This window comes from Henckelia pumila, unplaced genomic scaffold (genome assembly GCF_033568475.1).
Source record: "Henckelia pumila isolate YLH828 unplaced genomic scaffold, ASM3356847v2 CTG_461:::fragment_3, whole genome shotgun sequence".
NCBI classification, from domain to species: domain Eukaryota; kingdom Viridiplantae; phylum Streptophyta; class Magnoliopsida; order Lamiales; family Gesneriaceae; genus Henckelia; species Henckelia pumila.
In genome coordinates, this window is record NW_027331831.1 from 6,497,503 (window position 1) to 6,521,808 (window position 24,306).

General features: G+C 34.2%; 3 protein-coding genes across 4 annotated transcripts; 1 reads left to right on the forward strand and 2 right to left on the reverse strand.

Annotated features, from left to right (window-relative positions):
* The first annotated feature begins 244 nt into the window (after positions 1–244).
* On the forward strand, positions 245–4,228 carry LOC140872097 (protein CLP1 homolog). The gene is made up of 10 exons (XM_073274841.1): positions 245–500; positions 1,120–1,188; positions 1,289–1,381; positions 2,051–2,292; positions 2,470–2,608; positions 2,701–2,757; positions 2,929–3,063; positions 3,198–3,433; positions 3,808–3,852; positions 3,942–4,228. Exons 1-10 carry the CDS (start codon positions 285–287, stop codon positions 4,027–4,029), a joined length of 1,320 nt encoding a protein of 439 aa, XP_073130942.1. The 5' UTR covers positions 245–284; the 3' UTR covers positions 4,030–4,228.
* Positions 4,229–4,961: 733 nt separating this feature from the next.
* LOC140872126 (eukaryotic initiation factor 4A-14-like) lies at positions 4,962–15,016 on the reverse strand. Of its 2 annotated transcripts, none has more exons than XM_073274886.1 (5): positions 14,950–15,016; positions 7,105–7,174; positions 6,866–6,972; positions 6,103–6,533; positions 4,962–5,959 (listed from the first exon to the last, which is right to left on the reverse strand). In XM_073274886.1, exons 2-5 carry the CDS (start codon positions 7,170–7,172, stop codon positions 5,324–5,326), a joined length of 1,242 nt encoding a protein of 413 aa, XP_073130987.1. In that variant the 5' UTR covers positions 7,173–7,174; positions 14,950–15,016; the 3' UTR covers positions 4,962–5,323. The 2 variants fall into 2 exon arrangements, with proteins under 2 accessions (XP_073130987.1, XP_073130986.1); XM_073274885.1 differs by lacking the exon at positions 14,950–15,016 and adding an exon at positions 7,869–8,039.
* Positions 10,343–15,088, reverse strand: LOC140872125 (uncharacterized). Its single transcript, XM_073274884.1, has 13 exons — positions 14,950–15,088; positions 14,090–14,214; positions 13,937–13,998; positions 13,566–13,616; positions 13,468–13,494; positions 13,102–13,206; positions 12,807–12,914; positions 12,581–12,652; positions 12,444–12,494; positions 12,146–12,208; positions 11,940–12,064; positions 11,294–11,462; positions 10,343–11,151 (listed from the first exon to the last, which is right to left on the reverse strand). The coding sequence occupies exons 2-13, from the start codon at positions 14,202–14,204 to the stop codon at positions 10,420–10,422; spliced, it is 1,680 nt and encodes a 559-aa protein (XP_073130985.1). The 5' UTR covers positions 14,205–14,214; positions 14,950–15,088; the 3' UTR covers positions 10,343–10,419.
* Positions 15,089–24,306: the final 9,218 nt, after the last annotated feature.

Sequence of the window (24,306 nt, forward strand, 5' to 3'; positions counted from 1 at the left end):
AAGGAAAAATAAAAATAGGATTATATTATATAATAATATAAGAATGATTTTTCATCGACATAAACGGGCTGTCGTAGAAGGTTTACATGGAGCGGGCCTATTATTAGCGATAATGGGCCGAAACAAAGCCCTAATGGTCTCGATCCAAACTTTAATTGAGCCAGAAACCCATACCTCCCGAGGCCTAAACTATATGTTCACGACTCACGAGTTTCGTTTGCATCTTTTCAATTTCGTTCTCCACAAGTGTGTAACTTGTTTCCTCGCAATCAAGCAGCATTGGAATGGCTTACGGCGGCGCCACCGTGGCTCCGACTGGGGCTCCAGGTGGTTCGGCATCGGTGAGACAGGTGAAGCTGGACAAAGAATGTGAACTAAGAGTTGAAGTCGGTCCCGACGCGCCTCTCCGCCTCCGGTTGAGCAACGGCACCGCTGAGATATTTGGAACCGAAATTCCGCCGGGGATTTGGCTGAACTATCCGCCAAGACTGAAGTTTGCTGTAATTTAGCTATACTCGCAATATTTTTAATTCACTCGTTTCAGTTAGTGTGTTCTAAACGACATTTACTAGGCGCTAGGCTGTCATTCGCTCCGATTTTTGTCAAAGCGTCGCCTCTGGGCGGTTTGGCATCTTAGGTGGATTAATATATATATATATATAATGTGCATATCATATTTTCCTCATCATGCAATAGAACTTCACCAAGAAGGGTTTGTATGGGACGAGTAGGAAGAAGATGTCATGAATTCGAGTTTGAATACCATAAATAAGAAGACGTGTTGGAGAAATATGGAGATAAACAAGAATAATTTTGAGATTTAGGCTTAAAAAACAAAAACCGCTCAGGTGATGCGTGTAGACGCTAGGCAACGAGTGGCCTATTGTCTACCTCTTTTTAGAAATTTTTTAGCTACTAATCCTATATCTGAAGTTAAAATTTAGGAAGAATACTAGCATTTAAAGCTACATTCTTATCTTGGATATCTCTCATACAGTTGCTCTGCAAGATCCTTAGCATTTCCTTACTGAAATTAGGTTTCCTATTTGGTGGATAGTTTGTGTTTACTAGTAAATGACATATTATGATTCTGGCTTATATTTTAATTGTACACACCAGATTTTTTCTTGGTATGGTGCAACAATTGAAATGGATGGTTCTACTGAAACTGATTATACAGCTGATGAGGTATATCTTTCTTGATCACATGTTTATCTGGAATTTCATATGGATTGTTCCTCCTTTGCTACTCTCTATGGAGAATTCTCAGTTTCCTGTTCTGCTTTAGACACCTATGATCAGTTATGTCAATGTGCATGCCGTGCTGGATGCTCGAAGAAATCGTGCCAAAGATGCACCCAGTGATTCTGATACTTCACAGGTACCATCAGTTAATAGATAGACCTACTAAAAAGGATACCGTGCTCTCATTAAGCTACCTTTTAAGTTTCACCTACTAGGTATTTTTATCTCATATTTTTCAATATCAAGATTCTCTCTCTCTGGTACTCAATAGCAATTTTTGGTTTTTTATTGGCTTAAACTGTATGCATACATCCAGCTTTTTCAGAGCATTAAAATTAGATCCCTAATGGAACTAAAAAACGCTGGTGCTTTTAGTTTGTTTTACAAGTGCTCTCCCAGTCTCCTTAGATCAGTTTCCATTCACATGATATCAGGCTTGCGAAACATTGGTCTTCTAAGTTCAAGATACTTTCATGGAGCAAAATGATAAATCAATATATTCATACCAAAATTCAAATTTGTTGCCTTCTACATTTTTTGGTTTGACTTGGATGTATTTAGCAAATTGATAAATTTTATGGTGGGAGAAGCGTGGCTGTGGCTATTTTCAAATTGACTATCTCATGATCGCAATATCATATGCCTTTAGACGAGTGATTTTTATCTACAGCTTCATCGGTCAATAATATTTGTTTTCTTTGCCTTTTGCTAACAAATATTATCAAATATCCATTATTCTGAAATTTCTACCAGTTGCTGTTGGTCCATTCGCATTTTGAAGTCACTCTCCAGTTACTTTATTCAGGGGCCCAGGGTTATTGTCGTGGGACCTTCGGATTCTGGGAAGAGTACCTTATCAAGGATGCTTTTAAGTTGGGCTGCTAAACAGGGATGGAAACCTACTTTTGTAGATTTGGACATAGGCCAGGGATCTATAGCGATACCTGGATGCATAGCTGCAACTCCAGTTGAACTGCCTATCGATCCAGTTGAAGGAATCCCTTTCGATATGCCACTCGTTTACTTCCATGGGCATGTTACTCCCAGGTAACAGAGTGGTTTGAGGAGAGCATTCCACCTTTAACCTTTTATATTTTAATATTAATACTAATCCACTCGCTGTTGCATGCACACATCTTTTGCCGCTTGTTTGTGGCCATTATTCTTTTCTTTTCTTCTTTTTAACCTTTAAGTTTACCTGCTTTCCAACTTGGTGCTTTTCAGTGCTAATGTAGATCTTTACAAGGTGCTGGTCAAAGAGCTTGCTCAAACTTTGGAGAGACAGTTTACAGGAAATCTTGAATCTAGAGCTGCAGGCATGGTCATTAATACCATGGGATGGATTGAAAATGTTGGGTATGAGGTATTCGAGTTTTATATTACCTGTTGGCTATTTAAAGAGATTCCTTGTCTTCATCCCAACTTAAAGTTTCTATCTTATTCCCCTCTTGGCAGTTGCTGCTGGATGCAATTGATACATTGGAGGCCACAGTTATTCTCGTTCTGGGTCAGGTACAATAAATTCAGGGCCATTTGATTAGTTATATATGTAGTAAGTGAATGATGAAAGGTGAGGCAAGTGCCTGTGTCTCTTTGCATGTAAGTCGATGCCTATTTATTCATGAGAAACATGGATCTTAACGCATGATGATTATCTTCTTCTTGCTTGCACAACTATGGCAGGAAAAGCTCTGGAGCATGCTAAGAGATGTTTATAAAAACAAGGCTAACGTAGATGTGGTGAAACTTCAGAAGTCTGGTGGTGTTGTCACTAGGAATGCAAAAGTTCGTCAAAAGTCCAGGGCTTACAGAATACGCGTATGCAGTGTTCTTAATTTTCTTTGTTGTAATTACGTCAGCGCAGACTTGTTGATGAACAGACATTGCCTTCCAGCTAGTGTTGTCAATTCTGACACATGTATTAATGTATTTTTTGCTTTATATGATCGCAGGAATATTTCTATGGCCTTGCTAATGATCTTTCCCCACATTCCAGTATTGCAAATTTCAGTGATTTAAGCATATACCGCATCGGTGGTGGACCACAGGCCCCGCGTTCTGCTCTGCCCATTGGTGCAGAGCCTTCGGCAGACCCTACAAGATTGATACCTGTTACTATTAACCAGGATTTACTCCACTTGGTTCTAGCCGTGTCTTTTGCAACAGAACCAGCTGAAATTATTTCAAGGTATAGCCGTATAGGCAACTTCTTTTTAATTCAACTCTTTTATAAGTTGGTCAAAAAAGATGTGAGAGAACGTTAACTTGTTAATCCTTGATTCGAGCAAGGATTTGCTGAATTATTTTATTGCTTTGATAGACTTCAAATTCTTTGAACACGTAAATTCAGTTCCCCTTTGAAGTTGGTTGTTCCTGTTTGGTGCCATTTTTTTCAAAAACCTTCTATTTTTAAGTGCACCTGAAAATAGTGCACCTGATTTCATTATTTCATGGAGGTGGACAAATACACACCATATTCGCCTCACTAACCCGTCCATATCAATTGATTTTCGGCACGTCTTTGTTCGTTTCTCTAATGATCCTTTTTTCTCCTCTTCTCAGTAATGTTGCTGGATTCATCTGGATCACTGACATAAACTTCGAAAGGTTTGCACTTGAACCTTCGTCCTCAATGAATCGTATTATCCGCAATTCACCCTCTGCTAATGTGACCTCTTTCGGAATTCTCTGTGCAGTAAGAAAATCACTTATCTGGCACCATCAGCTGGAAGTCTTCCTGGTAAATATTTGATCATGGGAAGCCTGACTTGGTATGAACCTTGAGGGCACTAGCTTGCTTTCTTCAACGCCTAATGTGATGATTGCAGGATGTAACATAATATACCATACAAATCAACGTTGATGGTCTATAATTGTAATCGTGCAAATGTATAATGATTGTGAGAGGTCAATTGGAGATGAACGTATTGGTTACATAGTTTGTATTGGCCAGGCATTTCCTATTTCTTTTAATAGATCAACTAATGATCGATAATCTGAATGTTTGCAATCACTAAAAAAATGATCGTTAGATTTTGATTTAAAAAAATCTCTTTTGTGTGTTTTTAAACTCAAATTAAGTGTTAATTTATATTTAATTTAATTAAAATCCAAAAGCAGACAATATGATGATTATGATTCTCCAAAAGTAATTCTAATAATAAAGTCAATATTAAAATCATCTAATCATTTATTTATCAAACATTAATCAACTTTATTTTTTAGATTTTCACATTTCTTTTCAAACACTATTAACTTTTAATTTTTCTTAACTTTTTTACGATCTATAAATCTAATCACTTCTATAAAAACATAATATTTTGCAAAATCTCCCTTATTATTTAAGTTTTGAGGCTCCGGTTGTTATTTTCGTTTTCCTTGTGAGTCATTTTGAATCCACAACCTCTTGAGACCATATAACAAATTATTTTGTGAGGCGAATCTCATTCTCAATACGATCTAGGAAAAAATATTACTTTACATCAAAAAAATAAAATCATCTTCCTAAAATCTCGTATCATATTTAATAATTAAACTAGACAAACAAAATATGGGCAAGACCTAATATCCACGAATTATATTACACTCGCACCGAATCACTAAATAATACACACACACAATGCAAGTGCCTAATAGCTAGCTAGTTTGATAAATAGTGCAAACGCAACAAAGCATATTACACAAGTATACCAATTGATGGAACATCGCCCGACACATAATTTAAATATCCAATTTCAAGACTTGAAGAAATTTCAAGTGCTTTTGGACAATTACAATACTCAAAACAAACCAAAAGTTCTCAACAGCAATCAAATTGGGAAATGCATCGTCCCTGCTGCATATTCATAGGGCAAAATCTATCGATCACACGTCGATTACATTTAATACTAAAAAATAGGAAAACAAGATGGTAAAAGCAATTAAGGTAATGACATTAACCTCATGTGAGGCTACAGGGTCGCCTGTTGGTAATCACTTGGCACTTGCAACTTAAATATTTATGGGCTCATGTCACAAGAAGGGATTTGAAAAACAGAGTTGATTCTCTTTAATAGGCACGAGACGACCAAAAACTCAATTAGAGGAGATCGGCAACATTGGCAGGAAGCTCCTCGACAACAACGTTATAGAACTTCTGAATGTCGAATAACATTCGTTCATCGTCTTTAGTAACGAAGTTGATAGCAACACCCTTCCTCCCGAAACGACCACTTCGCCCAATACGATGGAGGTAATTCTCAGGCTGAGTGGGCAAATCATAGTTGATGACTAGTGAGACCTGCTGCACATCAATCCCACGTGCTAAAAGATCTGTGGTGATGAGTACACGCGAAGAACCTGATCTGAATTCGCGCATAATGATGTCTCTTGTGTTTTGGTCCATGTCACCATGAGTGGCAGAGACCGTGTGATCTCGGCCGCGCATTTTGTCTGTGAGCCAGTCCACCTTACGCCTGGTGTTAACAAAGATGACACTTTGAGTAATGGCTAATGTTTCATAAAGATCGCAGAGAGTTTCGAGCTTCCACTCCTCTTTGTCAACGTTAACATAAAACTGCTTGATGCCCTCAAGTGTTAGTTCATCACGCTTCACAAGAATACGAACAGGCTTATTCATAAATTTTCTTGTAATTTCAAGAGCTTCTGGTGGCATAGTAGCGGAAAATACACCAACTTGAATCTTAGGAGGCAGCAACTGAAAGATGTCGTATATCTGAAGAAAACAAACTTGGCTTTAAATAAAAAAAAAATATGACACTCATCTCTATGACTAAAAATCACATTGTGCTTATCGCTAAAATGGTTGATAACCAGAAATAAAGTTCCTGTTCACTACATACAGGCCATTTGACATACCTGATCCTTGAAACCTCTGGACAGCATTTCATCAGCTTCATCCAACACAAACATCTTGATGTAATCAGGACGAAGAGACTGCCTTCTCAACATGTCAAACACACGTCCAGGAGTACCAACCACGACATGAACCCCACTGGACAGAATGCGCTGATCTTCACGAACACTAGTACCTCCAACACAAGCATGAACCTTAACACCAAGATAATCACCAAGCGCTCGCATAACCTTCTCGATTTGTTGTGCAAGCTCCCGAGTAGGTGCCAGGACCAAAGCCTGACATTCAACAACATTATAGTCTAGCTGCTGCAGAATTCCAGAGCAGAAAGTTGCCGTCTTTCCTGTTCCAGACTGAGCCTGTTGAATCACATCAACCCCCTTGCAGAAGGGAACAATACCTCTTTGTTGAATAGCAGAGGGCTTCTCAAACCCTTCAAAACAGTACAAAAATAGGGTCTTCAACATCCAAATAACAGAAGAAAGGAAGCCGAATATATAAACAAAGCACCTCATACTGCCAAATTATAGAATGAGGGAGAAGCGCGTATTATAAATCTTGCAACAGACTGAAAAACCAGCAACACTGGTATAACAAAACCCTTACTTTTTGCATGTGTCTTTAAAGAAAGAGACGAATCACTCATCAGAGACGTGAGCGATACTAAGACTGTAGGTGAGGTTAACTCCATCATGAAATACATAGCAATAAAATGAAAAATTAAGTCACACATCATCTTCCTATACAGATATGGTTAAAATATACCATAGGCATAGATGCCCCTAAGGAGATTTTCCTGCAGGCCCATAGCATCAAAACTGTCATGCACTTCATCGTAACTTGTGAAGAACTCCTCACTATCAGCTCCAAGTCTGAAATAAAAACAGGTGATGAAAAATTCAGAGTGCACAAGACTAGGGGAAGGACACAGCAAAGGTGAATTGTTTCTATCAAAAGAATGCTCTTTCAAAACACTGGATGCAGGCATAATGGAGAGCGCTTACATTTCATTCATTTTGGAATCATATTGACGAGCATCAAATTGGGAACCTTCAGACGCCATTCCAGCCATGACTGCAGTACAAGAAACAGACAAAAAACAAGCACTCAGCTAACACAAGATTAAGGAGTGAGACTGACAAAAATCATTCACAAGATTAAGGAGTGATATTGAAAAAAAAAATCATACAGGGGATCTTGCACGGTACACAAGATGGTAAGTACAAATGGTGAATTAACATACATAACACCGGTCTCATTGACCACGAGCAATGTTACTACTGCCTATAAATTTTATACTTTTATGGCCTGTTCTCTTTTTTTTTTTTTTTTTGGGGGGGGGGGGGGGGGCATTTCACTATACAATTGACAGAGCGCTACAAGCATAAATCAAAACCCCTAAACAGAAATAAAGATTACAAAGCTAATCCAATCATGACACTGACAAATATTGTTTATCTCAGCGTCAAGAATTTTTCATAGCTTTACATCAGTATTACCTGGTATGCGCTGCAATTTGATCTGTGTTCCAACGCGGAAGAGAAATCAAGTGAAGGACGTGAACAAACAGATCGGTAAAAAAATATAAAAATAAACCATCCCTCAAATCATCCGATACACTGGATTTTAAAACACAAACAAAAGTTTACACAATAAATCAAACAAGTTTAAAGAAAAACACAACAAATCTCAGCTTAATCAACACCCAATCATCAGAAATCGAAAAAAAATCCATCGAATCACCAAATAAGCTCGCCGATTTTGTTACCTGATAGAAGCAAAAAGTTGGATAGACAGTAAGATCTGAAAGAAGATTGAAATCAAAGGGAACCCCTCGGATCTCGGCTGGGAGTAGAGGGGGGCAGTGTATTTTGTGATGTTAGAGATTGGGAATGAGAGAGCCTAGATTATTCCCCTTGTAGATTTCCTATGTTGTCCTTGCTCTCCGACGTCGTATCACCCAGCAGCCGTGTCGCTTAGACACATCGGTTGGCCAAATTAAACAAATTCATGCTTCGCACGATTTTAATCACATGGTCATATACATATTTAGGACACTCGGGAAAAAAAGATATATGATTGAATAGTATAATTAAAAATAGTTTTTAAATGAAATATTATACTTTGGATTTGAAAAATAACATTTTTCAAAGATAAAATATTTTCTTTCAAATCAACATATGTTAACACAATATTTTTATGTAAAACATGATCACCAATAAAAAAAATGATAATGAAAAATATTTTCGAAGTAAAAATTTAATATTTTTCATGAATTTGTCAAATTGAAAGTTCGTCTCACGAAATTGACTCGTAAGATGATTTTACATGTGTTTTTGTGTTTATTCGTTCTTTTTTACGATAGAGGTTTTTTTAATGCAGATTCGAACTTACATTTATCTCGTATATGGAGAGGTTTATCACATAATATCATAAGCGTGTTGGTGGGACAACTTCGAGTGTAAGGGCTAGCCAAGTTTTAATGGGTCAAACTTAGTTTAGAGTTTAAGTTAAGGGCAACAACTCGAACCAGTCGTGACAAACTAAATGGTCTGTAAATATATATATTTAATAGACGTATATGTAATATTTTGATATGAATATGATTTTTATGAAAAGGAATTAAATATATATATATATATTTACGGGCAAAATTTTAAATAAAATTGATATTTTTAATTCATGATTCATGCATAAGTTTCACATTAAGATAATGACATGCGAAAAAAATATTTTGGAAAGTTGATGTGAATTGTGATAATTATGCTCAGAAGCCTACTGATCCCCATGTTAAGGTTCGATGAAGTGACATGAGAGGCGTAGGGAATCCATGTGTTAAGGTTGGGTGAACCTCGCCGCCGCGTACGCTGGTTATAGATTGATCAATCGTTTATATTCACGGTCACATTTCACTGATATGACTCACTCAGTAAAAGATTTTGTGATTACTGCATGCCTTAATTTATGCAACGTATTTATGTTATGATTATGTTTACGACACAATATTATGCATATGATTTTACTGTCATACATGCATTAGACTTCTCAGGTTATTTTTATATACGTTATGGGCTTGCACGTGATTTTATTTAGTAGTACTCGTTATTAACGGTAGAACATGTTGGGCCTCTAGGCTCACTAGATCTAAATGACGTGCATGTGAGTTTGATGCTAGTGCAGAGGATGTGGTCCCGACGGGAGATGAGGACCTCTGAGCATCCTGAGCTGGCTGGCGTACCCGTGACCTTGACAGTATTCATGTTTCCGCACTTCTTTTATGAAACTTTTATTTGAGGGTTGTAATAAACTACTTTTTGCATGTATTACCTACTTACATCATGATTTGCTTGTGGTTGGAATTTAAAAACTACGTATATCCGCATTTTGCGATACCGTATTCTTTTGCATGAATTTTCTTTAAATTATTTCGTGCGTTTCAAATCGCTAAAATTACAATAAAACTATTATATATTATTTTACCTAAAATAAAAATCTATTGTTAGTACAACGCATATATGTATGAACATATATGTAATTAAATAAAAAAATTCTCTCAAGTGTTCGATCGTTTCAGTTCTTGTCAAGAGTAAGGACATAAATCTTTAAAAGAAAGGCAAACACTTGTATGCAACCGTTGCACGGGTCATATTCGTGTGACGGGTCTCTTATATGGGTTATCCATTAAAAAGTATTACATTTTATGTCAAAAGTATTACTTATTATTATAAATATGGATAGGGTTGACCCGTCTCACGAATGAGACCGTTGCACAGGAGTGTTACTCTAAAAGAAAATGATTCTATAAATAGATAAGCGAATAAAATCAAGAAAGTATTCTTAAAAAAGTAACACTTTTATGAGACGGTCTCACAAATGAGACGGGTCAATTCTACTCATATTTACAATAATAAGTAATACTTTTGACATAAAATATAATACTTTTTAATGGATAACCCATATAAAAGATCCGTTTCAAGAAAATGACCCTTGAAACCGTCTCATATGAGTTTTTGCCTTCTTACAAAAATTCACTTACACCGATAGACATTGGTTTCAGTAGGGAGATTCTATACTCTATCTGGTGAAATACATTTTTTTTTTGTGTTTTTTGTTGAGATGTTCGCATGAAAATCTTGCTGAAAAAAATTATGTGAATCCCACTTGTACTTTTTTTTTTTGTTTTTTTTAGCTTGAGGTTCGCACGAACATTTGAAGAAAAGATAGGGAGTGTTTCACCGGGTGTAGCATAAAATCACTCGATTTCAACATCTTACAAACACTCGAAACATCAAATAATAATATTCAACAGAAATTGCACATTAGCAATCAATCTCATTTATAGATTCTGAAAAACTAAAATACAAAATACTGAGTGCCGTAGAAGGAACTGCATATTGGCCATCAGAAAACCAATTCTTGACAAGTCCCTGAATCGAGTTTTCCGGGTTTGATTCGGGCCATCTATCCACCAATTTGAAACCATATTCTGATGCAGCAGAAGTTAAAGATAGCTCGTCAACTCTGCGCAAAATGTGGCATAAAATCAAAACTGATTTTTGCTCATGTTCCATAATTCTGCTGGATGAGATCAATGCTCGAGCAGTAGCAAACAGGGGATTAATCGCCTGAGGAATGTACGTTACATCCGTGCCAATAATAACATCAAAACCTTTCCTGTTTAGTTTCTGGATAGCATCTATATCGGTTTCATTACCCCATTGTAGTTTTCTCATTTGTAGCGTATCGAGAAATGGTGATTTAAGGTTTGAGGATACATTTTCAGTCAATAATTCGAGTGCTTTTGTGTCACCATCAGTGGCAACGACGATGTCAGCGAATCTAGAAGCAATCATTGAACAGATTCCGCTGCAGCCACATCCAAGTTCTAAAACCCTTTTACCAGAGACAATTTCTTGATTTGTGGCAAGTACATAAGCCATTAACCTAGCTGATTCCCATAGCATTAAGCCAGTTGATGTGCAGGTATGTTGGAACTCTTTTGAAAGTAGTCTTATCTTGAAATAATAATTCTTTACTGAAACATCAACCACCTGAAAACGATAAAGAGCTATTCAGGCAAAGCTTGTAAGATGAAAGAAAAAATCCAATATAAAAAATCACGGTTTCGGTACATCAGGTGTAAGCAAGCATTTAAAAAACATAGTTAAGAGAAGCCCAGGGGGAGGTGATCACCTCTTCGCTGGAAGGTGGTACACCAAACATTTCAATGGCCATGCCCTCAGAGATATCAATTTCAAACTCATTTTCAACATCTTTCAGATTATCATTATCCCCTTGTAGATGACTCATGGCACTTCCAGTTATACAGTGAGCTGCTTGAAATACAGCTTGAACCCAACGCCTGCATGGAATAATACAATATTTCTTATAAAAACGAATACATACAATCATACACAGTCGAGATGAAATTAGATTAGAATTGAAAGAATCCTTATCTGACATATGATGTGCGGGTGAAAGTAATCGTGTTATTGGTGGTGGAATTCGGAAGAAGCAAAAAGATATAAAGAAAGCAAATAATTTGTTAGCTGTACTTGTTAGTTGTATACTAAGCAGCAAAATCTCCTCCTATTCTAGGGCAGACATCTCCCGGACAATGATAATATCATCAGATATGCAGAGGAAAGTAATACATGGGGTTTGTGATATTTCAACAAATGATAATAAATCCAAGCGTCATCAACAAGTATGTTTGTTCCATTGGAAAAATGTAAGAAATGCCATATTTTTAAGTGACAATTGAATTCAGCAAAAATCATCTTTAGAATATGATATCGCCTAGTAGGAGTCTTTATCAAAATAATCTAAACTAATTTACCTATTCATTACAATCTCTCTCGATCTGTTTTCCACTTGCTTGCAGCACAAAACATGCTCTTTCATGTTGAATCCAATTCCTTTGAAAAGATTTTCCAAGAACTCAACTGAGAAGTAGAAAGCTCGCTGGAAAAAGGAAATATTCATACGAAACTGGATATATTCATAGCAATCCAAAAAGTTTGAATCTGAACGAAGATAGCTTACAGTTCCATCACCCCTCACGTAGAAGTTTTCACTAATCTTTTGTTCCTTGCCAATGAACCTTTCCTGTTCACACAATACATTAAATAAAAAGATGGGACTTGCAACATAAGAGGCCATTACAAGTTGAATAGATGCATTAAAGGAAGAAATGGAAATGCTAACAGAATTAAAATCATTTACATCATCTTGTGTGTATTAAAAAGATAAAAGCATAAATCAGATTGAAATAGGTACCAGAAACATGCATTTCATAACACAACAATCACAAAGATTAATGTTAAACTGGTCAGCATCTCACCTGAGCAAGATCACCAGTAGCATAATCACGAAACAATACACGACCATTTGGCTGGGTATGCAATAATGCAATCATATTAGAAAAGTAATGAGCATATTAACACAACAATATAATGTCAGTGTGGCTCAAGCAATCACCTTGAGAACTTTTTTGATATTCTGTACCACTAGAGACATTTTCTCTGGGGACACTGCAGATAGAACAAATATCTATTTAAAAAGTCAGACAGTGGGTTAAAGGCAACATTATTTGTAATCAAAAGAGGTACAAGAAATAGACGTGATTTGAATAATCTATTGAGCTACTGTATAAAGTTAACCATTATAGGAAAAAAAATTGAAGTATTAGCAAATTCTTACGTACCATTGTCACAATGTCAATAGATGAAGGAGATATATGCTGGCATAAATCATCAATGGTTAGATCACAAACAAATGCATTGACCCTTGCCTCTGTGAAGTCCCTGTGCCTCTGGATAGCATACATGACAAAACTACATGTTATCAAGAAACATCTTTGTATGTACATTTATAACAATGAAAACTCAAGACGTCATAATGTTCATAACTGAAGATATAAAAATATATCTACATTAGTCAACTGCATAAACATATAAATACATTATCATTGTCCGGATATATTTGATAATAAATCTAACCTTAACCAGATCGACAGCACGAGGTGAGAAATCACATGCATACACAAAAGTATCTGGGTATGCTGCAAGCAAAGGAAATACAGTATTTCCAGCTCCACAGCCAACCTAGTAAAAAGCAACTGTGGTGAGGATCATATTTTACACAAAGCTCACGTGAAAGACAGATAAGTATCTCAATTATTTTACACCGGTTAACTACAAATTGTAACGAGGGGAGACGGAAAGACTGGGAATAAAAAATTTCCTGCACGTTCATGCTCATCCCCAATGGTGACACAAACAATCCATTGGGCATGAGATGAGTTCGGTGCTAACTGCTGAAATAAAATTAACGGTTAACCAACCGATGCTTGGCGTAATGAATACCTCCAAAATAACCCGTCTTCCTTCTTCCTACAAAGATAGAAATTTGATTATAATCTGGTTTAGTTCAAAATTACTAATGCCGTGATTGTATTACTTACAGAGAAGTGGTGTCCCCATTCTTTGTCCAGGTAATGCCGATCTTTAAAGAACTGAGGAATATGAAAACACAAAAAAGTAACATCATTTCTCCCTACTAAGTGGATTGGTCACGCTCAAGTAAACCCTGGCAACATGCCACAATTGATATGAACTTCCCGAGTCAATGTCCAGTTTTTAACATCCAAAACAAGATATAACAAGATATACATTAGCAGAACCCCAAACAAAAAGTGTTTGTCCAACCCTTTATTGTATCCACAAGATCCTCTTGTTGATTTAATAGATAGTAAAAACTCATATATCCCCTGAACACAAGTTTGACAATCATATTTGTCTAGCTAAGTGGATATGTTGGAATGAATGAACCAACCCGATCTTGATGACGTTTATAAAATATATCCCAGTTCTTCTTTGCATCTCTTTCATACTTCTCTGGTAAAATAAATACCAATTTAGCGAATAAAGTTAATTTATAATAAGAAAGAAACTTCTTTGAAATTAAAGTGGAAAGTGATGGCAGAACCTCTCCAAAAGCCAGAAATTTCATCATTTGGATTAGAATATATTTGTATCTTCTTTGGCTGTTGGGGTTGTTGATCTCTGTCCACGCTAGCTTCCATTTTAGAAATGGTTGACATTGCCCTTTATCTTTTCCAAAAATAAAATGGCAAAACAAGAAAATTCAATAACTAATATTTTGGGGAATTCAAAAAAACCTTGAGAATTCAGATGCAACGCAGCTGAAGATATCGCTCCTCAGCTAACACAAGATTAAGGAGTGAGATTGACAAAAATCATACACAAGATTAAGGAGTTGAAAAGAAATCATACAGGGGATCTTGCACGGTACACAAGATGGTAAGTACAAATGGTGAATTAACAAACATAACACCGGTCTCATTGACCGATCAATGTTACTACTGCCTCGATATATGCACAGTACAGTGACTGATAAATTTTATACTTTTATGGCCTGTTCTCTTTTTAGACACAGCGCTACAAGCATAAATCAAAACCCCTAAACAGAAATAAAGATTACAAAGCTAATCCAATCATGACACAGAGCGTCAAGAATTTTTCATAACTTTACATCAGTATGGCCTGGTATGAGCTGCAATTTGATCCGTGTTCCAAATATTCAATCACGCGGAAGAGAAATCAAGTAAAGGGACGTGAACAAATAGATCGGTAAAAAAATATTAAAAAATAAACCATCCCTCAAATCATCCGATACACTGGATTTTAAAACAAAAACAAGAGTTTACACAATAAATCAAACAAGTTTAAAGAAAAACACAACAAATCTCAGCTTAATCAACACCCAATCATCAGAAATCGAAAAAAAATCCATCGAATCACCAAATAAGCTCGCGATTTTGTTACCTGATAGAAGCAAAAAGTTGGATAGACAGTAAGATCTGAAGGAAGATTGAAATCAAAGGGAACCCCTAGGATCTCGCCTCGATGGTTCCCCTTGTCTTCTATAGTAAATTTCCTATGTTGTCCTTGCTCTCCGACGTCGTATCACCCAGTAGCCGGGTCGCTTAGACACATCGGTTGGCCAAATTAAACAAACTCTTGCTTGGCACGATTTTTTATTTTATTTTATTTTTTACTTTCTTGGCACATTTTCATCTCAATTCACATGGTCATACATATTTAGGACAATGGGGAAAATATATATATGATTGAATAATATAATTAAATAATATTTGTAAATGAAATATAATACTTTGGATTTTAAAAATAACATTTTTCAAAGATAGAATATTTTCTTTCAAATCAACATATGTTAACACAATATTTTTATGTAAAACATTATTACCAAATTAAAAAAAAAATGATAATGAAAAATATTTTCGACGTAAAAATTTAATATTTCTCATGAACCTGCCAGATTATAAGTCCGTCTCACGAAATTAACTCGTAAAATGATCTTACATGTTTTTCTGTGTTTATTCGTTTTTTTACGATAGAGGTTTTTTTAATGCAAATTCGAACTTACATTTATCTTGCATATGGAGAGGTTTATCACATCATATCATAAGCGTATTGGCCGGACAACTTCGAGTGCATTTTGAATAAGCCGATAGGCTAAAAACATTTATTTGTAGAAAAAAATGCGATTTTCTTAAAATATATATATGTATAGTTCTAGTTACAAAACTGTTTCATAAAACAATTTTTTATAAGATAGAATTTTTGGTTTTTTTGACTTTTTGCTTAAAAAAAACTAAAACACTTATTAATATTTATTCAAACGCTAAAATCACTATTGTTTTTTAAAAAACTATAAAAACACTTCAAATGACTGTATTTATTTAAGTGTTTTTTTTTAAGTTGTATGAAGAAATTAAATTATAAAATAAAAATAAAAAAATAAATTGTTTCATATATTTGCAGATGAACCACCCATAACGATCTGATATTTTCTGTACCAAATAGGGTCACATAGGCCCAATCAGAGAACGGTCCAAAAGCCCAAAGAGCATGTTTGAGCCTGTAAGTATCATTTTCACTTCGACATGTATACAAGTTCACATTTCTCAGTTTTGGGTTAACTGGTTGGTATTTAAGTAGTATTTACCATCGGATATATATACTTTCAGTTCATATACATAAGTTGTAGTTTTAAAAAATACTTTAATAATTCAATATTAAAAAAAATTTAAAAAAATAGAAGCGATTTTGACGTATGGATAAATTTAGAAATGTGTTTTTTTTTTAAAATTTTTTGAATAGAAATAGAAGTAGAAGCTAGTTAAAGTTTATAGCTTCTAGAAAAATATCATTTTTTTAAAACTGTTTTTGTAATCAAACACTATATATGTTTTTAAGAAAAGCATTTTTAAAAAAATTAAGTGATTTTCTTGAGCTAGCTTCTCAAACCAAATACATTCATAATCTCACATAAAATATATACAACACACACACACGCGCACACACACACAATTCTTAGATTGTGTTTGGATTGATGAATTTTATATAAAAAAGTAAGACCATAAACTTTAAATCTCCAATTTCATGCTTTCATGATAGCATTTAATATTTATTACATAGTATTCAAGATAAGATAAGTCAAAATTAAAACGATTCTGGATATTAAAAAAAATTAATCACTACTTAAAAAGTTTCTCTTATGCATGTGGATTTCAAGTTCACTTAATTAATAGTGTCATTTGAACAACATTTTATTTTGCATAAATGTGTAAATAAGTAAAGTAAATTTATAATTTGATTTATTATTTTATTGTTAACAAAAAATATATAATTCAATTCAATGAATTTGATATCCTTATGTTCAAGAGCAATCTTCAACGTGAAATTATATAAAAGTAAGTGAGTAAATAAAGATTTTCAAAATTTTCAAATCTACAATAATAACAATCCAACAATATGTGGGTCGCAAACTACTATTAATGTCGAGGGTTTACTCAGTGCATATCCGATTTGTAATGGTTGTGGCCTTGTAGGTTCCTCCATCGTGAAAAATAAGAAATTTTCGTTTGGACAAGTAATTTAACATATTTTTATGTTTTATAATTGAAAAAAAAATTTAAAGTATGTTTTTGGATAAAAAATTTGTAAAATTTTTTGAAAAATATTTTTAAAAAAGGGTTCCCAAGTATATAATTTTTAAAGAATAGTTGAAAGATGTATTTTGATTTTTTAGAAATGGAGAAAATGATAAAAAGCAAAACATATTAATTTTTAACTGTAAAAATGTTTTTATATAATTATTGTTCAAACACATATTTTTTTATTTAAAAAAACTTTTAAAATTTTGTTAAAAATGTTTTCATAAAAACGTTTTATAAATATTTGGAATAAGTATTTTTCCAAATATAGAAAAATAATCCAACAATTATATATAACTCTTAAATTTGGAAGAGCATAAATAAATATAGATTTTTAGATAATCTTTTTGAAGCATATATCAAATATTAAATATATATATATATATATATGCATATCTTTTATAAAAAAAAACTGACGTTTAAAATAAACTATAAATTTGTAAAAATAAATAGGAAAAAAAAAAAAAAAAAAAAGAAGGAGAAGATGTGAAGTGGTGGAGGGAACCCTAATTCCACTTGAAGGAGTTGGCCACTTCCATAAAGGGATTAATTTCTAAATAAAATAAGTGAAAATGGTACCAACAAGATGTCATCATTGGATCAGCAACCTATTACTAAGTACAATCATGTAGATTAGACTAATCAACCACAATCATATGACTTAATCAAACTACTTTATGTTGATTGTGCATGTTGGATAATGTGGACACTCTACTTTTTCCTAGCCAATTAATGTTTAAAAAATATATTTTAATTCCAACATTTATTATATATTATCATCTAAATACTTGGATACCCTATCTAATTATAAAATTTATTTGTATTTCATGGCTAGAATAAATTTAGAAATTTTCACGATGATGATATTGTTTTCACGCTATTAATCTTTAATCAATTCTGCGGAACATATTTCACGTTTACAGAAATATCCTTACATGCCTATTTTTTTTTTAAAAAAATAAAAATAAAAATACATCACTCTCAAAGTTATCTCAATTGACATCTCAATATCTGCATCACTTGTTTGACAACAAATCATACTCATATCTCTAATCAAAACCATCTCATTTGTTGAATTTTAGTTTTTTTAAATCCAAATTATGGTAATGGTTAATATGTTAACTAAACCACATTGTGAAAAATAAACATTTATTATATTTATAATACATATACAAATAATTTTGTTTATACATCACATTCATCGTGTGTGATGGTATATGCAAGCATACATATTTTATTAAGTAGTTAAGAGACCATGCATCGATCATAGTAACTGAAGTTTCTTGATGTGACAAATTTCAAATGATAACTTCCATTTCTTGATTTTAACTTTTAAGATAGAGGGATAAGGCTCCATGTGCATACGTATCATAAAATATTTTTATAAAAGTATTTTTTAAAAAATATTTGTAAATTTTTTTAAAGTTTTTTAAATAATAGATATGTGTTTGAACAACTATTCAATATAAATATTTTTTATTTAAAAAATATTATGTTTGATTTCTAATATTGTCTTGTGTTAACATCGAAAAAATTTGTGTAGACATGACGACTTTTTCCAATGAGATCTCTTCTTCCACCGTTGTCTAGATGCAAAGACCGGTTATCCATACAGAAGAGTACTCGTGAATGAGCGTCGAAAGAGTTTTCTGGTATGACTACTCCGATGCCTAAGTCAATATATGACTTATGGAAGAAGAAAACTATAAGAAATATATGCAACAACGTATATAATTGTAAGGGTTTTGACAGTATGGAGTGCAAAAATGCCAGAAATAAATTTCAGAGTAGTGTTATCTTGCAGTGTTGTCAACACTTCAAGAAAACAGATGCAGCAAAATAATTAGACTTTAAAAATAAATAACACAGATATTTATGCACAAATAATAAATACGTGTGCGGTGACCCAGAGCAAAAAGACCACTAGTAAAATAAATCAGTTTACACCAAAACCAACTAGTGATGGTATATAAAAACCTAATTTTCTCAACAAATTGAAAAAATAAATAACTTCCTAAAAACTAGTAAGAACTAGAATAGAAAAACCAATAGGAAGTTCTAAACACATGTGCTGAAAAACAAAAACCAAGGAACCTCTTTCAGGACAACACTTCACTCGCGTGTTCTTTAGTGTTCCAACAAAACTCGGCAACACTGTGTAACGACAAGGAGTACTTTAGAAATTATTCAGATCTTCAAAGCTTCAACTTGTGAATTTATGCAGTAATTAAATTTTCTTTTCTGCACTCTCCGTTCTCTCCTCTGCGCACTCATTTCTGTAGGATTGTCTTCTTAAATAAATCTTTTTGGAAATCCTACCATAATTTCAAACACAAATTTGTTAGAATAAAATATGTTATCAACAGATTTGATAAGATATGACTCATATCTTTAAACAAGAGATAAGTTATTCACATGATAAGATAAATATGATAATAACAATTTAAACACATGTCAAAAAAAGGCAAAATCTAAGATATAAAGAAATGTGATATGCACGTTCATTCAAACTCCCCCTTTTTGCCTTTCTGGACAAAACACACAAGAACAAATAACTCTCCATAAGTTAGATAACTACTGCTCCCCCTGAATTTTATCATGTCAGCAATAAGTGTTATGAATTAGTGTTGGCAATACTTACTCTCAACACTGGTTTTGTCTATGCTACCCCATTCGGGCAGTGCCCGAATGGGAATCCAACGGCCCATATTTTTTGGGATTTAATATGATCTCATTTCAAATGAGATTATATTAAATCCCAAAAATTATGGGCCCTTGGATGCAGCACATGGGTACTGCCCATGTGCTAGCATAGACAAAACCCTCAACACTCAACAGATCAGAGCAGCAAGTAGCAGAAAAGCATATTAGAGCACTTAGCAATTTTAACAAGACTTCAGAGCAATTTTTTTTTTTTTAATAATCAGAGTAAACAAGCAAACCAATAAGAGAAAGTAAGAGTTAAAAAACAAATCCAGCTTCCGATTACCTGTTTAGTCAACTTCATATGCTCCAGAAGTACTTGCAGTCAGTTTCATCAACTTCATATGCTCCAAAAGTACTTGTAGTATTTGTCTTTGTCACCACTCTCCTTTTTGTCCAGAAATGTTCAGTCCAAATAACAAACAATACTCAGCCAATAAGGCTTCATAGTACAAAGAGTTAACTGTAAAAAATCAGTGTCGGGATCAGTGTAGCGCGGAGCTTCACCAGTGTTGACATATCGTGTTAGCAACACACGACTCAACACCAAATGCATATCGAGTTAGGTCTATATTCCTCTTTCTCTTCAACAAAATAGAAGCAACCGTCAATTCTTCACCAACCAGAGACATAAACTCATAACGTCTTAGGTAAAACCAAGTGATTCCAGAATCCCATAGACGAGGGTAGGAACCTCTGGTGCTGTAACACAAGGAGAATCATCGTCAATGTGTCCAGTGAAAAAAATAATTGAGCAGTGAGTTAGAGAGCAAATTGAACGGCACAAAATAATGAATGTGATGTTAATCAAATTTGTGCAAAATAAATCCAACTTAAATATGGCAATAATCCGAGATTAAAAGCAATCAAAGATTCCCATAAATAACTGCACATCGGCTCAACTCCATTAAATCATTGTCAATCACAAAAAATCAATTTTCAGTAAATAGAGTATTTTACCAAATTTTGTTTGTTTAGAACCTCAAACACTGAACAAAAAATATTCACAATTCTGAAGGCATATGCATGCCTTATTTATGCCTAAAAACAAAATGTAACATAAAAATAAAATGCAACTACATGCACATGATATGTTCACAAGTATAGTGTTGTCTCTTGTGTTGACAACATCATCAACAACATCATAATTTTTCAAAAATTATTTGAGATTTACACACTTGATTGTCCTTGATTTCAGAAAATTTCCAGAAGTGGTAGCCTGCACACTAAAAAAACAGTCTTCATTGGACTCAATTAGGTAGTTTTTTCCCTTTTCTTCCGGTGATTTACAAAGTTTGTATATATGACATTGGTCATCAAACTTATTAAAAAATTGATCACTGAATTTGTGAAACCACCTTTCACATGAGACAAGAACATGGAATACACGTACATCCCTCAACTACTTAGTGGTTTAGTCAGAGTTCGATTTCAATGGCCAGTGTGTTTCAATAAAAATTTTGCTGAAAAACTTGGCATTAGTCGAATCACTGTAACATAGATTAAACCACTAAACATCACAAAGTGAATGCAGAATGCCTAAAATCCTAAACATGCATGAAAAGAAAAACAATAGTGTTGTCTATGGTGTTGTAACATCAACGACAACAACAACAAAGAATTATAATGCACACATGTTGAGAAACCTCCAAAGAGTTGAGAATCTCTCGAAATCTAAAATATTTGTGAATATAACTGTCAGTTGGTTATTAGTTCCAACAAAATCCATTCGGATCACATCTTTATTTACTAAATCTTGAATAAAGTGATTTCCAACGTCAATGTGTTTTGTGCGAGAATGTTGAGATGGGTTTTTTGAAATATCAATTTTTTTTTTGAATTATCACAATAAACACTGGCACACAAACACATATTGAGCATAATATCAGGACGAATAACATTCAAACACAAAATACTCCCAGTAATCTTGCAGTACCCAGTGTTATCAACACAGTCTGCAGCACTGTCCTTACACAGATTTTCATTTGAATCCATATGTGTTTTATTTTGCTCAATATTAGAGATAAAGCATGAGTGACTTACCTGTGAGTACACGAAATTCATGCATACTAACCCACTCATCTTTCGATAGTCAACCTTTTCTTTTCTCTGGGTTTGTATGTTTCCATGCAAATCTCCAATGATTTGTGATGATGGATGGTTCTTCTGGATTCTACTTGGAATATCATTTCCATCATTGTGCAATACACCATCAGTGTCATCTATAACATCAGAATGTTGATCACCATCCAGTTCTGTCAAGGTCAGAGGCAGTGTTGTGCTAAGTGTTGGGCTGGGTGAGACAACACTCAAGGCAACACTTGGATTTTCTTGAGGTTTGGAGAATTCCAGCAGATCATCTATCTCATCTTCAACTATTTTTCTTCAAATATCTGCAAAATCATCAAACACAACATTAACAGTTTCAATAATCATCCTAGTTTTTAAGTTAAACATTCGATAGGCATGATTATTAGAAGCATATCCAAGAAATAGAAACAAATCATTTTTGAAATCAAGTTTAGCCAAGTGATTTCCATCATTCAAAACGTAGCAAATACAGCCAAAAACATGAAAGTATTTGAGAGTTGACCTCTTTCCTATGAGAATTTCACAGGATGTCATAGTAGAACCATTTCTCAAAAACACGCGGTTTGAAATATGACATGTTGTATTAAAGGCCTTAGCCCAAAATCGTTTTGAAATATTCTTTGAGCTCAGCATCACCCTAGCCATCTCCAGCAAAGTTCAATTCTTCCACTCGGCTATGCTTTTACATTGAGAAGTATTTGAATTAGAGAACTCATGTGAAATACCTTTCTTGCCACACAAATTTGAAAACAAGGAGTTCTCGAATTTCTTACCATGGTCGGTCTTGATTCTTCCAACCTCAATTTATGTATATTAGTAATCCTTGTGTAAATTTTTAAAAGAATTAAAAGAATCCGACTTCTCTCTAAGAAAACTTACTCATGTGTACCGTGAAAAGTCATCAACACACACAAAAAAATACCACTTACCTTCAGGTTGTGCTTGGATGGGTGGACTTGGGCTGATTTGAATTTCAAATCCACAGCCCAAATCCACTACATCTGCTTGGGGTAGCCCATGTATTTGATATCTCAAATCTGCTTGATTTGTCCCATTGATTTATTCCTAAAATTTTACGGATTTGAATCATTTCTTATCTCCGCTCATTTGAAATCTTCTCGCCTGATCTCTTCTTTCATTTTTTCTTCCGATGCCTCTCACCTCAGCTGCTCTGTCTGCTCTCTTCTTTCGTTTTTTCTTCCGGTGCCTCTCATCTCAGCTGCCCCGAATCATGATGATGTTTATTCTATTTCTTGAACAAATATTCAAGTTTTTGGATTAATCAATTTTAGGGTTGTTTTTTAGGTTGGGGATTTTTGATAGTTTATTGTGTTTGTTCGTATTCGTGCAGGTGAGAAAAATCTTTCGAGGGTAATAGTTCCGGACAAGTGGAAAGAAGGGGAACATGACACCACTGAAAGTTCTGGTCGTAAGATCAACGAGAGCAGGCTGCTCTCCAAGAAAAACAGGTTTCATTCTCTTTTCTTGGGCACTTCTTGCTGATTTTCCTGTATAATTGTAATGTGATTTTTTGTATCTGAATTTTGTAAACTAAGGAATTTAATATTTGTAGTTGTTGTGGTGCGTGTGTGAGCTAGAGGTCTTAGTTTTGATTGTTCAATTGGGTATGGTGAGTAAGGCTTTGCCGTTAAAATCGGAAAATCTTTGCAGTTCATGTATATCTTTAAAAAGTTTGATGGTTCCTAAAATGTAGCAAATCTAACATTAGTTTGAATTATGTGTTGAATTTCTGATAGATTTTCTTATTGCGTTTAAAAGAGAGGCAAAATCATATGAGATGAAGAATTATTGTAAGTATGAGTTCTTTTTTGCTTCTGTATAATGGTCAGTTTTTCTCTTCTTCTGTTTGGTTAATTTCAAAAGCTTTGGCCCATTTGCTTTGTTTTTGCTTCTCTTGGGTTGTATCCAAGACGAGGTAATGTATCTGTCTCTATGTGTCTACAAAGTAATTTCTGGGTTATTGGTTTGAGGTCACTTTATTTTTTCCATTTGTTTGGAGGTTTCGCCATTCAGTCAATTGCCCAAACATAAAAAAGACGCAGCTTTCATTTTCTATATTATGGTCGCCTTAAACTCCATGTTTCTCTTAATAAAGCCCTCTTCAATCTTGATTTTTCATGTCTCTCTTCCTCCATTTATCTTTATTAAAAGGTTTTTTTGGTTGATAATTTGTATGAATGCCCTTTTGTTTTGCTAAGTTTGATTGTATTCTTAATCCGTTTCTAAATTTGTGCTTACCTTCTCGAATAATTGGCAGTTTCCTGCAAATGGTCGATTGTATTTTTGTTTCAGATGGCCATAGTTAATGGAGGTTTAAGCAATTAAGCTCAAATCTTGTGGGATTTTG